Source organism: Rosa chinensis, chromosome 7 (assembly GCF_002994745.2).
Source record: "Rosa chinensis cultivar Old Blush chromosome 7, RchiOBHm-V2, whole genome shotgun sequence".
In the NCBI taxonomy this organism is placed as follows: Eukaryota; Viridiplantae; Streptophyta; class Magnoliopsida; order Rosales; family Rosaceae; genus Rosa; species Rosa chinensis.
In genome coordinates, this window is record NC_037094.1 from 7,963,206 (window position 1) to 7,979,243 (window position 16,038).

At 38.5% G+C, this 16,038-nt stretch overlaps 1 protein-coding gene across 2 annotated transcripts; it reads left to right on the forward strand.

Moving 5' to 3' along the window:
- The first annotated feature begins 7,015 nt into the window (after nucleotides 1-7,015).
- Nucleotides 7,016-13,455, forward strand: LOC112179536. Of its 2 annotated transcripts, none has more exons than XM_024317974.2 (20): nucleotides 7,016-7,173; nucleotides 7,301-7,374; nucleotides 7,577-7,694; nucleotides 7,798-7,988; nucleotides 8,304-8,396; nucleotides 8,623-8,667; nucleotides 8,841-8,879; nucleotides 9,004-9,274; nucleotides 9,964-10,034; nucleotides 10,196-10,309; nucleotides 10,600-10,689; nucleotides 10,914-10,958; nucleotides 11,066-11,104; nucleotides 11,200-11,440; nucleotides 11,921-12,000; nucleotides 12,098-12,208; nucleotides 12,532-12,627; nucleotides 12,817-12,864; nucleotides 12,981-13,019; nucleotides 13,114-13,455. In XM_024317974.2, exons 1-20 carry the CDS (start codon nucleotides 7,089-7,091, stop codon nucleotides 13,303-13,305), a joined length of 2,082 nt encoding a protein of 693 aa, XP_024173742.1. In that variant the 5' UTR covers nucleotides 7,016-7,088; the 3' UTR covers nucleotides 13,306-13,455. The 2 variants fall into 2 exon arrangements, with proteins under 2 accessions (XP_024173742.1, XP_040365797.1); XM_040509863.1 differs by having other exon boundaries at nucleotides 12,581-12,627; nucleotides 13,114-13,216.
- The last annotated feature ends 2,583 nt before the right edge of the window (nucleotides 13,456-16,038 follow it).

The window sequence follows — 16,038 nt, forward strand, 5'->3', positions numbered from 1 at the left end:
GCTAGTGTATATATATATATATATATATATATATATATATATATATAGACACACACATCACAAATATCGAAAATGCTTGAGATACCAAAAGATTATACCAAATATTATTACCAAATGATGTGGCACCTGCTATGTCATCAATTTTGCTTCTAAGATAGTGATGATATGGAAATAATACAATTTTATACTTCTCCTTAAAAAAAAAAAACAAATAAAAAGATAAGAATAATAGTTTTTGTCCATTTACCCCATTTATAGAGATTTTTTCCTCACTTACCCCATTAAGTTTTTTAATTCTCTCTTACCTAAAACACTCTAAGGAGGTCTTCCCTAATACCCCATTAATATTTTATTTTTTATTTTTTACCTTTTTAATACCATTTTACCCTTACCCATATGTTATTTAGAGAGAAAGAGAAACCATATGAGACTTTGCCGGAGCCCCGTCACTTGTTGTAGGATTCCGGCCAACTTTTGCCTGATTCTGGCCACCGGTCGCTGGATTTCGGCAACTTTTGCAGGATTCCGGTACCGGTCGCCACCGACCGGACTTTCCTGAAAACCTCTTCGGAAGTCTCCAAAGAGGTCGTTGAAGATCTCATAGGTCACCAGAAATGTTTATTGCCCCCCAATTAGCATCTATTGCCCCCAATAGACGTCTCGATCACCGAAATGAGAACTAATATTTCTAAAATTAAATAAATAAATCTTTGATTGAATAAAAAAAATGAGGAGATTACATCAATTCAAAAAGTCTATTGCCCCCCAATAGACTTTTAATAAACCACTATTGCCCCAACAAGCCTTTATTGCCCTCCAATAGAACTTTTTTTTCCCCCACCAAACGGGTAAAAGTATCCAATAGAAATTGTCCAACTAGCCAACCATAAGCATGGAAAAATAACAATGATAAAGAAACAAGTAAGTTAATCGGAAACTAGGCGTATATCCAGATCAACAACTAGTACGTCATGAAATTTCAAACCAAACTTGTTCTAATTTCAACTATCTAATTGACTTGCTTAACGAAACCTTACGATTCAGTTACGGTTTCTTCATCATCTTCTTGAATTCCTCGAAGTTGACGTGGCCATCGCCGTCGACGTCGACAGAGTCGATCATCTTCGAGCAGTCCTTGAGCGAGCACTTCTGGCCCAATCGCTTGAGAACCTCGTGCAGTTTCTTCGTGGAGATGTGGCCGTTCTTGTCGAGGTCGTAGAGGTCAAACGCGTCGCGGAGATCCTTGGTGGATCCGAATATGGAGATGCAGGAGAAATCTCCGATCTTAGCTGTGTAGTCTCCGTCGAGTTTCTTCTCCGCCGGAGAAAAGCTCGGCGCCTATGACGCTAACTGCGAAGAAAGCTCCAAGCTCCGAAGGCGGCCTGGGCCTGGGAGAGGCAGGCATTGGTGACGACGCCGTGGTGGGCTGCCCGGGTCGGGTAGTAGGCGCAGTCGGCATCGAGGCTTTGCAGGGCGAGGGGGGGGAGAGAGAGAGGGAGAGAGGGAGTTTCAGATCGGGAGGAGAGAGAGAGAGGGGGGAGAGAGTTCCAGATCGGGAGGAGAGAGATTGATATTGATGGCAGTGATTGTAATTCTTTAATTGATTTGACAACAAAATAGTCATTTGTCGTTAAATTGTGTATGTGGGAACAAAAATATGTTGCTGGTGTAAATGAGATAATTTTTGATTATTTTGGTGCTTTGGGTCAAGGACCTGAAGAATAAACCTAGACCAAAATCTTCTTCCTAATGCATTTGAGCATCCCCCCATACTTCACCATTCCTGACCAAAGCCATCAAAAAGTGCTAGAACTCTTGGCTTTGTTCTCAGATGAATTAATAAATTAATTAAAAGCCACCCCAAACTTCCATATTTCCTTTCTCCTTCTCTTTTCATGATTTCTCCTTAAGAGATTTGAACTTTAAAGGCTTGAATTAAAGAATCAATTGAAGATTGAACTATACGCAGTGTTAACAATTGGAGATCGTGCTATGTCTACAGTGCAGTTAATTGAGACCTAGTGATGCTTTGTGTAATTGAACAAAACTCACCAAACCAACTAGATCTACAGAATCCGATCAATGGTAAATGATTTCCTCTCGATGAGGATGGCGACCATGGGACTTTGCAATGGTTTTTGGTTTTCTTGATTTTTATTTTTTTTTATAAAGAAAAAAATTAGTAGGAAAAATTCATGTTAGCAATTTATTCGATGAGTTGTCACCTGCCACATCATTCGGTATATGAATTTGGTATAAGTATTTGGTGTCTCTAGCACTACTCCACAAGAGTTGCAATACTCAAACATAACATATTCCTATAAACCAATTATAATTGTTCATAATGATTGCACTTATTCTGTAATCTATTCATTGTGTTTCATACTTTCATTATCAATACAATTAAATATATTCCTCCTTCTCTCTAGTAGAAGAAGAGAGTCAAAGAGCGAAGATATGCTTGAATAAAACCAAGCATATCCTTAAAAAAAAAGCATATATTAATAAAAAAAAATTATGTTTGTCTTCAGAAAAATTTTCTTTGACGACAATGTTGCTTGTATTGCTCATATTAAAGAAGGATTCATCAAAGGTGACAAGACTAAGCATATCGCACCAAAGTTCTTCCACACTCATGAGCTTCAAAAGAATCAAGAAATTGCAGTTAAGCAAATTCGATCCGATGAAAACTTAGCTGATTTATTCACCAAATCTCTACCTAAGTATACTTTCTAGAAGTTAGTGGAAGGGATTGGATTGAGATGACTCTCGAAGCTATCAAGCCATGCATGCAAGGATAAGGGGGAGCATCAAGAGACATGCTACCTAAGACATATGAGCGTTGTGCTGTCATTTGACCAGGGTTATTTTTGTCCCACTAAGTTTTTGTTACCTGACAAGGTTTTTAATGAGGCAACAATAAGCGTGTCCAACACCATCATTAATTGGTGGACATCTAATGGAGAGTGTTATAAATATTAATTCTTATGTGGCTGTTCACGTTATTAGCTATGGACATATATGTAATATCTCAATAGTCAGAATACTTATCATGTAAACCCTACCTCTATATAAGGGAGGCATCTGATACTGAATCATACACTTCTCAATTGCCCCTCATTTCTCTTTATACATTTCTTACTTTCTAGTTTCTACGAAGTAAGTCAATATTTTTTTTGAAACAAAAGGGCTTGTGCGGCTGCCCTCAAGCCTTGATTAATGAAACTATTGAATACAAGGGGGGGGACATTGAGCCTAAACCGCTGATCATAATAAGCAACTAGAGTATGTCCCAAAATAATATCAGGAATCTCTACAAGAAACTTGTATTCTAACAACAACCAACTAGCAAAGAGTGCTCTACTTGCTACGCTATTGTTTTGACATAGCGGTAACATAACAGAAAGATAACTCGATATGTAACCCGATTACAACGTAGCATAATTACCAGCTTTAGCACAGCTTTCCTACTATGTTGCCGCCGAAAAATAGATCCGGCGACACTAAGTCTCACCCTGCCACTAGGCGGCAACGACCATTTGACGAAGCAAGGAACTCGCCGCTGACCTTAAGTAGACAAGGTACTTAGAGTGCACATACAGGCACACAGCCCGACTATCCCTACATGACACATATAGGGACTTATTGCTCGCAAAATGCGCAAAACAACTAGACAACTGAAAATAGTAAAAATAGAAAAAGAACAAATAACAACTTGGCCCAAGTGCACAAAGTGAGCCCAAGCCCCATCTCCAGCCCAGATCGGGCCCACCAGCTGCATCCAACCCCAAAGGACCAAACCAGCATAGTATTCAGCTCGCCCCGCCCAAAGCAGTAGCTTCACCGCCCCGCCATCACCACCGCCAACCCACCACCGGAGTTAGGCAACCGTCACACCTCCATCGTCGTCCAACCATTGGAGGACAACATCGAGTGCCTCAATCCACCCAACGCAAACCGGTATATGGGAAATCTGCAGAAAAAACCGGATCGAAAGCCTGAAACAACCATCAATCCCAGCTGCCCAACGACAGCCAGCAAACTCCCTTCCCTTCTCCGATCGCCGCCCATTTCCCCAACGCAGCCACACCCTTCGACCAATATAGGCAAAACCGTACACTTTTCGATCCAATCCTTCAAAACTTAGCCACAACCTTGAAACAAAACACCCGTTCGGTCTCACCCAACAGCCACCGGCTAGGCCAGAAGCCGGAGACAGCGCCGAGGCGCAGCCGGACATGCACTATCACCCATAGCGGCGTCCTCTAGGGTTTTCCTCTAGAGAGAGACTTTTTTTTAAGTTCCCCAATTTGTAAGTCAATATTTTTTAAGCGTTTATTTTCTTTCTTTTATTAGGAACGACTGCTGGCCTCAAGGCCCAATCAACTCGATCGCCTCATCTTTATTAAAAGAACCACTCATCCACTTGTCAGGCTTCCCAAGAGAATATATTTTATAGGGTTAATTACATATAAGTGCATCTTAGAATGTTTTTTTAGCCATAAGGCCACCAACTAGTTTTTTCCTTCATAAGGCCACTAGATTACAAAAGTTGTTATATTTTGAATATTAAAAACTAATATATTTATATAAATGCCACAAGAGTACAAAATCAACATTCATTCTCTCTCTCCTCTCCGGCGAGGCTTCCGGTCAACTCCGGCGGGTGTTCGGCAGACCTCCGGCGAACTCCGGCGACCATAAAAGCTACTGTCACTGACATCAAAAGCTACTGTAGCTAGCAATAAAAGCTACTATGATGAAATTTCCGGCAATCTCCGACGAGGTCACAAAAACTATTATCACTAGCAACAAAAGCTACTGTCACTAGCAACAAAAGCTATTCTAGTAAGATTTCCGGCAACCTCCAATGAGATAACAAAAGCTACTATCACCAACAATAAAAGCTACTGCTTACCAAATAACCTATGCTCCTCCAAAACGAAAAGCTACTATCCCCACCAACAAAAGCTACTGTCACCAATACCAAAAGCTACTCTCATCAGCAACAAATGTTACTCTCACCAACACTAGAAAACTACTCTCACCAACAGCAAAAGCTGCTTTCACCAACTTCAAAAGCTACTCTCACCAAAAACAAAAGCTACTGTCACTAACACCAACGAGCTACTCTCACTAATATTAGAGAGTTACTCTTGTATCAAAAACTACTCTCACCATCAACAAAAGCTACTCTCATCGAAAACTACTATCACCACAGTAAAAAACTACTTTTACCACCGACAAAAGCTACTCTCACCAACGTTAAAAACTACTATCACCATCACAAAAAGCTACAATCACCACCACCAAAAGTTACTCTTACCAAAGACTAACAAAGCTACTATCACCAACTAAGAAAACTATTATCAACCTACACAAAAACTACTATGAAACATTAAAACAACTATATATTTACAATGTCAAAAGCTTGTAATGCTTAATCTTGCATGTATTGCACATATCATAATCGATCAACATAACTTGTATCCATGAGCATCATTCACTAGAGTAAGTCGTAAAATCCATAGGAATTACCAAAATCAAACCAAAGCTATCAAATTGACAAATATCAACAAATGGGTTTCTACCTAATCCAAAAACTGTAACAATACATAATTCCAGGTTTTGAACATGTAACAAAGCTTTGATCTCTGGAATTAGTACTCTCGCTCTTCCCTACGCCTAATCTCACCATCAAAGACTCATCGCCACCATCCAAACAGACCGTGTGTGAAAATTCAGCAATCAAAATCGAGATTTTTAAAATAATTTGCACCTGAAAATTCAAATTCAAATCAAATCAAATGAAAAACGCGAATGATTCAGAAGCTCACTGAGCAAGCCAAAATGACACTGAGAAAGCAAGGCAACGTTGACGGCGTTCGAATCTACACTGAGAAAGCAATTCAGAAGCTCACTGAGCAAGCCAAAACGACAAACAAAACCCCGTTTTGAGTTCTAATAGCCTCACTAAAAGTCCAAAATCGAAACCGAACAAAAATGAAGTTCCGTCCAAATTATGAATACTTCGAAACCAAAACAGAGGATTCTAGGGCTCCGAAATGAGAATCGAAAGCAAACAGAGCCGGAATTGAAGAAAAAGCGAGAAGGAGAGAGGTACTACCTGAGTCAGCTCTCGGTGAACAGAGTCCGAGTTGACATCGTTGAGGCTTTGCAGGAGGAACTGATCGAATCTAGTTCGCAGTAGTCTGCGAAAACTTCAGCATCGCGGAGACGATGAAGCCTGGCAGAGGGAGATAGGGTTTGCTGAGAGAGCGAGTGAGATTGGGGAGGGCGCCGTGCCAGTGATCGCCTGAATCGGAGGCGAAGATCACGAGGTGATCTGTGATCAAGGAAAGAGAGAGCACGCTGTGCAGGTAGTCTTCGGAATCGAAGGCGGAGATCAAGACGTGATCTATGATTGAGGAAAGAGAGGGAGAGAGAGAGCGTCGTGCCGGTGGTTGTCGAAATTGGAGGCGGAGACCAAAGACGTGAAAATCTATGGTCGAGGAGAGAGAGACACTGTGATTGAGTAGAGAGAGAGAGAGAGAGAGATTTGTGATGTAAGGCTGATGGAATTGGGTTTCTTAAATAAGAGGGTAAAATTGTCAAGTTGAAAATAATTTAAAGCTACAGGGACCTTATCTATACTACTATTTTTAAGAGAAAAGAGCTTGCTCTCTAAAACTGAAATTTTTTACCAAAATATCCCTTAAATATTAAAAAACATGGCCCAGCAATTCTGAATCCAAACAAAGAAAAGAAAAAGGAGGATGATCCGATGATGTCCACATCTATAATGTTAATAGACTAGGTGAAAATAGTAAATTTAACGACTAATAATAAATTTATACTTTTTATATGATTAGCCGTCTAGCATTGCATAATCTCTTTTTGAAACCTATACCATGAGATCCTTTGAGGGAGCGGGACTTCCTTAAGCCTATAAAAAACATAAGGTGGCCTATTTTATAATCGAAACCATTCGAACAACAAGGGAGACGATGAAAAGAAAAACAACGGAGACGACTGATCACGGTTTAGCCTGTAGTCCTCCTCCGCCTCTTTTGTACGTCATAGACGATATGCACATGGATAAATCAGATTGTGAGGGACCAAACGCCGACGACCACTGTGAGAGTGTTTTTCCCATCCCCGATGAAATCCCAGGTGATTAATTATAAAATTTATCAACAAATTAAGTACCCCGAGCAATTTAGGGTTCTCAGTCTCCCGTGCTTGTCTCTCTTACTGTGTCTTAAAGTCTAGTTTGATATTCATCCTTTCGTGCGTGCAGATTCTAAATTGGAGGAATATTTTCTGCGAATGAAATCGAACTATGAACCTTGCTATAGAGCCACACTGGATAAGGTATGTTATGATATCAGTTTAAATAAAGCTTTCAATCAAATATTTCTGAAAGATTGATCGAGCAGCTAGCTAGTGGTTTACGTCAGGTAATGGATGATATCAGCATTTTCACTAGTATTCTCGGTCCAGTGATTATGTCGAAATTGAATAAAGAATTCAGAAAATCGAAGAATGACATTGTTGTCTTTCTAATTATTGTCAGGCTGCGCGAACCATCACATTCTCTCAACAACCACTCAAGTTGATGCCTGGTCCTGCTTTGAACAAATATGGCGTGCTTGAACTCAACACTTTCTTTGTGTACTTCCCCGAAAACCGAGGTGCCTTGCTCTCTTGCTCTCAGGATTCTTTCTTAGTATAATGTGTGTTACTATAAATGATATATTCAAGTTCACCTGTGAGCCTCTCCATTGTTTTTTTCAGCAACAAAGTTGAAAGCCGCATGGCCTGAGGTTGAATTAACCTTAGATGCCTACTCCCTTTCATGCGATCTGAATCTGGCCAAGTGTTGCATGCAAGTCTCAACAACCCCATCGCTTGAGGATCCATGTATGATTGAAAAGGCTAGGCATCTCCTTGAACTGTTGTCCACAACTCTTGTTCCGCCATATATGGTACAAACTTAACATCTTTTATTATTGTCTTGTTATCTAATAGAAAATGCACTATTGAGTAAGTTCAGATGATTTGTAATAGTTGCATAGGTATACGGTGAATTGTTACGGCACACAAAATAATATTGGTTGTTGCACGAGGCAGTCACATATATCTGTCAGAGTATTTACTTCTTATTAAACGCTCAGATTCAATTATCTACCTTTAATTTGACTTTAGTTAGTAATACTGCCATTTCTTTTTCAGTGGAACTGATTTCAAGTCAGAGCAAGTTATTAATTTTCTGATTTGACGTAACAATGTTTTGATTTCAGGCGTTAGAAATTTTCCAAGAAGTTAGGCAACAGGAAACCATCAACATAGGATTTCAGCAGGGTGGGATTTGCTCAAAATTTGGGATCAAGAAGGTAGATGTTGGGCAGACTCTTATCATTTACGTTTTCTTTGGAGCATTCTCTGTAGTAGTGATGCTGGGCCTTTTAATTTGCGCTGTAATGGGCAACAAATAAAAGATCCAGCATCTGCTATCTAGCTACTCAAAGAGGAGTCAGACCCAAGACCTCTCACATTGTGATGCTGCAGATATACAGAACCTCACTTTTCTGCTTATTTGACATCTACTTTTGTGTACAGGATGACTATCTTAAACGATGGAAATGTCTCTTCTGCTCGCTAAAGGTGTATAATATGATCTAACTGATGTTTTAATGATGTTACTCTAAAAAACATTAAATGGATGAGGGTTCAACCAATGAAAAATTTATACAGCGCATCCTTTGGTAGCACCTACATGTCTTATTTCTTTGTCTTGCCAAATCTATCAAGTTTCTCACAATTGAAATGGGATGCAGGCACTTTCAAAAGCGACACATTGTCATATCTTTCTTGACGTAAGTTTTCTAGCAATTTTGTTATTTTGATGGTACATGTAAATTTCTTTTTCTTGTCTTTCCCACGTCCAGTCTAAGTGAGAGTTATGAATTTAATGATTTTTACTTTGCGTATAAATGATAGGAAAACACTTTTACTGCTGTGACTACTGTGGGTAGCTCAGTTGAAAGAATTTCTCAGCTGAAGGCTGTTGTGGAAGACTGTATAACCAAGAATCTGTGTCCTTCGACCTCTATTAGGAGGTTTGAAACGGAAGTTGTAATGTATCAATCGATGGATGATCTTGATGATCCACATGCCAAGCACACGGAATGCTTGAAGTCTGGCCCTTTGTCGGACAAAGATGGAATGCTTGAAGTCTGCTCGCTATATGCATTACTCCATGAAAGACGAGGTGCCATACTCTTTTCTTCTTTTTGTACTTTCCTTTGTTGTTGGCTGCTCAGCAGTTCTTATCCTCAATAGGTACCCATAAAAATTTGGTTTTCAAACCTATTATTTCATCTTGATTGGTGATCAGTATAATATGTAAAGAATTGCTCACATGGACTTTACGTATATAGTATTGGTTTGACAGTCACCTTGTATTGCTAAATGCATGTGTATCTTTCTGTATGCTTACCTCTAATAGTAAATTGTATCTTCTTACTTCCCTTGGGGATAAATGTGCTTTCTTTAGTTTAGCTCCAAAGAAAACTAAACATATGTCGCATTATTTTTATTTGCATTAGAACTTTTTTATTTTTTTTCCTTGGTGAAAGTATTCTTATTATATATTAAGCAAACTATCGTTGAGGTGATTAACTTTCAAAACCCCATTAGTGCATTTTGTCAGTCAATTTGTTGAGAGAATATATTAGGGTGGCATGCTTTGCTAAAAATAAAAATAAAAATAAATAAATAAATTAGGGTGATTATGGGAGAAAAGAAGAACAACACTGCCATCCAGAAAGTCTTTTTCCTTAAGATAGTTCACTTTTACATGTTTAATAATTAGAAATGAAATAAGTGCCAAAAGGCTAGTTTATGAGTAAAGAAACTTATTCTTACTTCTTTGATTAACATTTGCATTGTTTTCTTCAGTATCGAAGTTGGAAGAATCTTTGCCAATGCTCGAGTCTTCCCTAAGGAACTATGGCATTTCATATACTCTGGTATGTCATGATAAATGTCTATGATAACTTTTGTATTGTGTTTACAAGTTACCAATTATATTCATTTACGAAATCTGTACTAGACTAGGCAGCTGTGTTTCATATAATTATGGTTTTGATGATATATAGACACACACACACACACACACTTGTTTGGTCAGGATAAGAATTCGATGGTATTGTCAGCAACGAGAGGTACCGAGGAGCCAGATATCATTGACAAGGCTTGGCAGCTCCTTGAACTTTTGTCAACAACTCATGTTCCAGCATCTATGGTACAATGGCTGATCCTTTTATCTTGTCTTTTAATCAAATGAGTAATGATCTATTCTATGAGTTCAATATTGTTTGTTCTAGTTTCTAAATTCTAAGTATAAGGTTTTAGTTTTTGCTCAGTCAATGTAAGTTCCTTCTTTCTTTTAGGCTGTTAATGCAAATAATGAAGAAAACCTCAGATTAGATGTACCTTTAATTAAGATATGACAGTAGTGCTCCCTTTTTTTAATTTCTGCAATTTTGTATAAGTTTTCATTTTTTATTTGAGTGAATGAGATTCTGATTTCAGGCAATAGAATTATTGGATTGCTTGCAAACTTGCCTTATCAAAATTGGGAATCAAGAAGGTGGACTCTGCTCATTATTTGGGATTAAGGAGGTGGGTATTGCATCAATTTGAAGCAGGCGTCTTTCGGTTCTCATTAAACAAATCTAACTTGTTAGTGTTGCCTATCAATTATGTGGAAGTGTACTTTGTTGTGCTGGGCTTATAAACTTGAGCATCATAGAGTTTTGGAATGTGGTGGGATTGCTTATAAATTCTTGAGATGTGCTGAAGCTCACTTTTTTTTGCCTCTATCTGATCTCTTCTATTCGGTGCAGGAGGAATATCGTGAACGATGGGAATGTCTTCGCCACTCCCTACAGGTGCTTATTACTGATTTGATGCATCTTGTATTTTGACGTGTGTAGTATTTTACTTAATTCGGCTAGATGTTTTTCTCTAACTATTTGACACTATAAATTGGATGCAGATACTTGCTGAAGTGGTGGAGTGTAATGTATTTCTTAACGTAAGTTATTGTTCCTTTGCAATAGTGAGCTCCTCCTTTCCAGTTTAAGTGATATCTATGAACATAATTATTTTATTTTTGCCTTAAATGAATAGGATAACACTGTTGCTGCTGTGGGGGAAACCTCAGTAGTAATGGTCAAGCAGTTGGTGGAAAACTGCATTCTTCATAATTTGTGTCCTGGGACTGCCGCCAAGAATTATAATTATTTATCAGAAGGTGTGAAAAGTATTGAGGACCCACATGTACAGCACATGGATATAGGAAATTCTGGGTCAGCGATGATGGTCATGCCTGAACTCTCCTCTTTCTGTATGTTCTTTGATGGAGAACAAGGTATCTTATTCCTGTTCTTATGCTTTCCTTATTCCTGTTCTTATGCTTCTTATTTTTGAGTCTACTGAGTAATTTAAGTAAATGAGAGAGTTTGGAAGGCAAGCGAGCATTCATGCACATCTCTGGTATTGGATTGAGTTATTGAATATAACTTTTATTTAGTGTGTGAAGAATTATATTTGCTTAAAATGTCCCCTCTTCTGCAATAGAATATACTTCTCTCATTTTGTAAGATTTGGTTGCACCGATGTTTTACGATGGATTGCCCATATAAGAACAATTGCCTTCCACAAACTAAATCCGCTGTATTTCTTTGTTGGTGTGTCTGTTTCCCGTGTCCTTTAATTGTGTTTTATTAGTTCTACATTTTTTTAAATATTTTCCTTTTCAGCTTATTCTATTTGCGATTTCTAAGTTCTTTTCATTATTAAATGGAACACATGTTTGGTCACCTATAAGCATTTATATTGTTTTGTGCAGCAACTCGGTTGGAAAAAGATTGGAAGTGTGTGGAAGCGTGCTTAAAGAAGCATGGCATTTCTTGCAAACTGATTGCTGCGGTATGCCATGATAAATGCGGTTTATGAAAATGTTTTGAACTCTTGAGTGGTCTATATCAAATTGTGTGTGATTCGATGCATTTCAAATTATTGTCAGGTCGAGTGTTGTATGATAGTCTCCAAAACAACAAATGCTGGGGATCCAGATATCACTGACAAGATTTGGGATTTCCTTAAACTTCTGTCAATTGATGTTGAGCCTTCTAAGGTACGGTGTCCAATCCTTTGTTATTGTTATATTATTAAACTAATGACCTAACCTATTCTTTAACTTCAAATGATTAGGTATAATACGGTGTTTACTTTGGCTCTTTCAATGTAATCTCTATTTTAATGCAAGGCTAGTGATCCTGTAGACGTATAATTACACGGCAGATTATTTAATTTTTTCTGGAAAGCTGTGTCAATTTTGTTTATCTTTTGTTTCAGATGTAATACTTATGTGAAAAAATTTTCAATTGAACTGGTTTTTTTTTTTTTTTTAAACTTGTCTGTCTGAGCTTTCTGATATGAGTGCGCATTTCACTTCAGGCAATAGAAGTACTGAATGGCCGTCTGCATTTTGACTTCATCCCGACAGGGTATATTTATGGTGGGGGGCTCTGTTCAAAATTTAGGATCACTGAGGTGTGTTATTGCATTATTTTCTCCCATTTTTTGTTATTATGTTATTGTTTAGTTTAGGTAGCTGCCACCTAACTCGTAGACCTATGTTTTATGAGCCTGTAGATTGCTATGTAACATTAAAATCTTTGAAGTAATGGGAAAAAATGGCAAGTGCTCCCTTAAGGCTTCTCTAATTTTGACCGTGTACAGGAGCAATTTGCTGAAGTGGTGTGGCCACGTATTGAGCGCGGCTTAGAGGTGTGTGTAAACTTGATTTAAAGTTTGTTTTACTGATCTTTCCACTCAGAATGAAGTAAAGAACCAAAAGATCACATTGTTTACTCTCTCTATAACAATGTCTTACCGGCATGCAGGAAATTTCAACTCAACTGAAGTGCGAGTACATTATTAGTGTAAGGAATACTGTTTACATTTTTTTTTTTTTTAGTATTCTTGGCTAATAAATTGAGAACCATGAATTCACTGATTTTAATTTGTGCGCAACAGCCAAACTTTATTACTGTCTGGGGACCTGGAGAACTAGGGGTGTTCAGAAGGTTTGTGGAACACTGTTTTTGTTTCAGACCTCGTCCGACTTGTGTCATGCGGGCTAGGATAAAAGGCAGGTTCGTGCCACCTTTTGGTTGTGAGGCTCGTGCATTTTTCTTTGGCGAGGATGTGGCCATGCTTGACGCCTAGAGATGGACTGTAGAAGCTTTTGAGGCTTTGTAACTATTTCACTGTTAAGTATTGGTGTGTGTGATGGCGTTTGAATTTGTGAACTCTGATTTATGTGTTTAGACTGTTGATAATACCAAATTCTAAATGTGGTGATAGGGCCCACTACTTGATAGTTCTATACCTTTATCTTGAATGGCAGTCAAAAATTTCAAATGAATACATGAAGTTTGGGAACAATTGGAGAACGAGAACGGGAACGGGGATGGGGATGGGGATGGGGATGGGGATGGGGATGAATACATAATCACTATTATGCCTAAATCCGCTCTAATAGATTGATGTCATTCTTATCCACTTCAATTAGAAGCTTGTGTGCCCCTAGCACTGAGCACCGGGAGTAGGTTTCAATACCGAGTGAAGTAATTGTTATCCTGTAAGCAACAATGTGAAATAAATAGTCGTCTTGTATCCAGTGCCCTGGTAAAAACTGTCCTAAAAGCTTCTACTATAGTGAACGAGATTGGTATGCCTGTGACTATTTAGACTGGATTGGGATGATTGGATTGTAACTAATTTGTTACAGAAGAATTGTACCTTCCATGGTTTCCACTGGTCTCAACTCTTCATTTGGAAATGGCGTAAGAGAAGCATTTTTTATACTAATTTTCAAAAACTCTGCAAATGCTGCTTCTATAATAATCCCATCAATTAGTGAATGGATTAATGGTTACAAGAAACCGAGAGGCAATTCTGTTATAAGAACTGAAATGCTAAGCTGGTTGAAACCCTAGCGGTCATATCAAATTGAATGTTGATGATTCTAGAACCCATAGTGGGTTGATTGGTGCTGGAGGAGTTATAAGATGAGTGCTGGAAACTGGACCTATGGTTTCATGAGAAATCTGGGCAATGGTGAATTGCTTCAGGCTGAGGCATGGGGTTTAATGACTGGTTTATCCATTGCCAGGGAATTGAGTATTACATGTTGAAGTTGAAACAGACACGGCTGTTCTTACATAGCTCATGATGCATTGTGATATTGATCTCCATCCTCTGGGAACCTTGTTAGCTAACTGTCAAACTATGCTTCATTCGTTGAATTTCATTTCATATATCACATTCATCGGGAGCGAAATATGGTAGCTGATGGCTTAGCTGAAAGAAGCTAGCACTGATCAAGAGCTAGGATTATGCAGGTGTCCTTTAGCTCATTCCTTCATTTTTCAAGCCATGCTTGATGACATTGACGACATTGCTAAGCCAAGAGTGTTCACTTCAGCTGAGGTTATTTAGCTGTTAGTTCTCTTTTTTCCAGGTCTTGCACTCTTCATCAATCATCACAAGGAGAGGGCCTTGTAGGCATGTTCATTTGCAATTTAAAGAACTATAGATAATGCGTTGGCCGAAAAAGAAAAAGAAATTTTATTGTGCGGGACTATTATTTGTCCATAATGAGTACGTGTATGCATAGGGTGAGAGAGCAAAGAAAATCAGGAAAATGTATACGTGCATGCATACGTGGTTGATATTATTGAGTAGTTGAAGTGTTTCACACCTTCAAGGCTTCAATTTTGTCAGTGTATTTTCTTTATTTGGACTTCAAATGTTGGACTCAAACTGTTAGTTATGGATGTTAGTATGTAGAGTAACAAGACAGCCCCGCCTGATGCTGCAGCTATTTCATTGACATTATTCCATTCGATAGTATTGAATTCAAAAACATTGTTAGGAAATCAATCTTCCATATATTCCTTATTAAGTCTTGAATATCTACATATAGCTGTACATTAGCTTTTCCTTCTGTAATTGCTAACTTGTAGCTAGATATCCTAGACTGTAGCCTTTTCCATACTTGTAAAGATCTCTATGTACAAATACTTGTTTTACCATCATTGAAAGATATCAATTCCATTCTATCTATTTTTCATCTTTTCATGGTATCAGAGCGGGACAAAGATCCTAACTCTTTGCTACATTATAATCTCAAGTCGCATCTTCTCAGTTCTTCAGCCTATCATGGCCAACAATAACATTCCATCTCTTGTCTCCGGCAAGCCAGATGTCGAACCTAGTCCGTCCAAGTCAGAGAACACATCAAATTCTTCAAAACCTGACATCTCAAATCCCTATTTCACTCATCACTCGGATCATCCGGGATTGGTTCTAGTCTCAAAACCCTTGAATGGAGATAATTATTCTGGTTGGAGAAGGGCTATGACTTTGGCCTTAAACTCCAAAAACAAGCTCGGATTTGTAAACGGCTCAATCATGGCTCCTTCAGAAGAAGCGGATCCTGAAGGATATGCGATGTGGTCAAGGTGTAATGACATGGTTCACTCCTGGATTGTTAATACTATCAACCTAGAAATTGCAAATAGTGTTATCTATTATCCTACTACTCATGAGGTTTGGGAAGACCTTCGTGAGTGATTCTCTCAATGCAATACACCTCGCATCTTTGAGATTTAGCGAGAAATCGCTAGCCTACGACAAGAACAACTCTCTGTGTCTATCTACTACACAAAATTGAAGGCTTTATGGGATGAATTGGCTACGTTTTCAGACGCAACATGTGGAGCACATACAAATCAACAAAAATTGATGCAATTCTTAATGGGTTTGAATGAGACTTACAGTGCAACTCGCGGGCAAATTCTCCTCATGAATCCTCTTCCAACAGTCCGCCAAGCATACGTTGCTGTCACTCAAGAAGAGAAGCAGCGACTTATTAGTGTCTCTCATCCCTCCTCA

What these genes read in the sequence shown, in the direction of transcription:
- LOC112179536 (XM_024317974.2), top strand. Translation starts at nt 7,089, where the DNA reads ATGCACATGGATAAATCAGATTGTGAGGGACCAAACGCCGACGACCAC. An exon ending in ATAGAGCCACACTGGATAAG is followed by an intron (nt 7,375 to 7,576) that starts GTATGTTATGAT and finishes AATTATTGTCAG; the next exon opens with GCTGCGCGAACCATCACATT. An exon ending in CAAAATTTAGGATCACTGAG is followed by an intron (nt 12,628 to 12,816) that starts GTGTGTTATTGC and finishes GACCGTGTACAG; the next exon opens with GAGCAATTTGCTGAAGTGGT.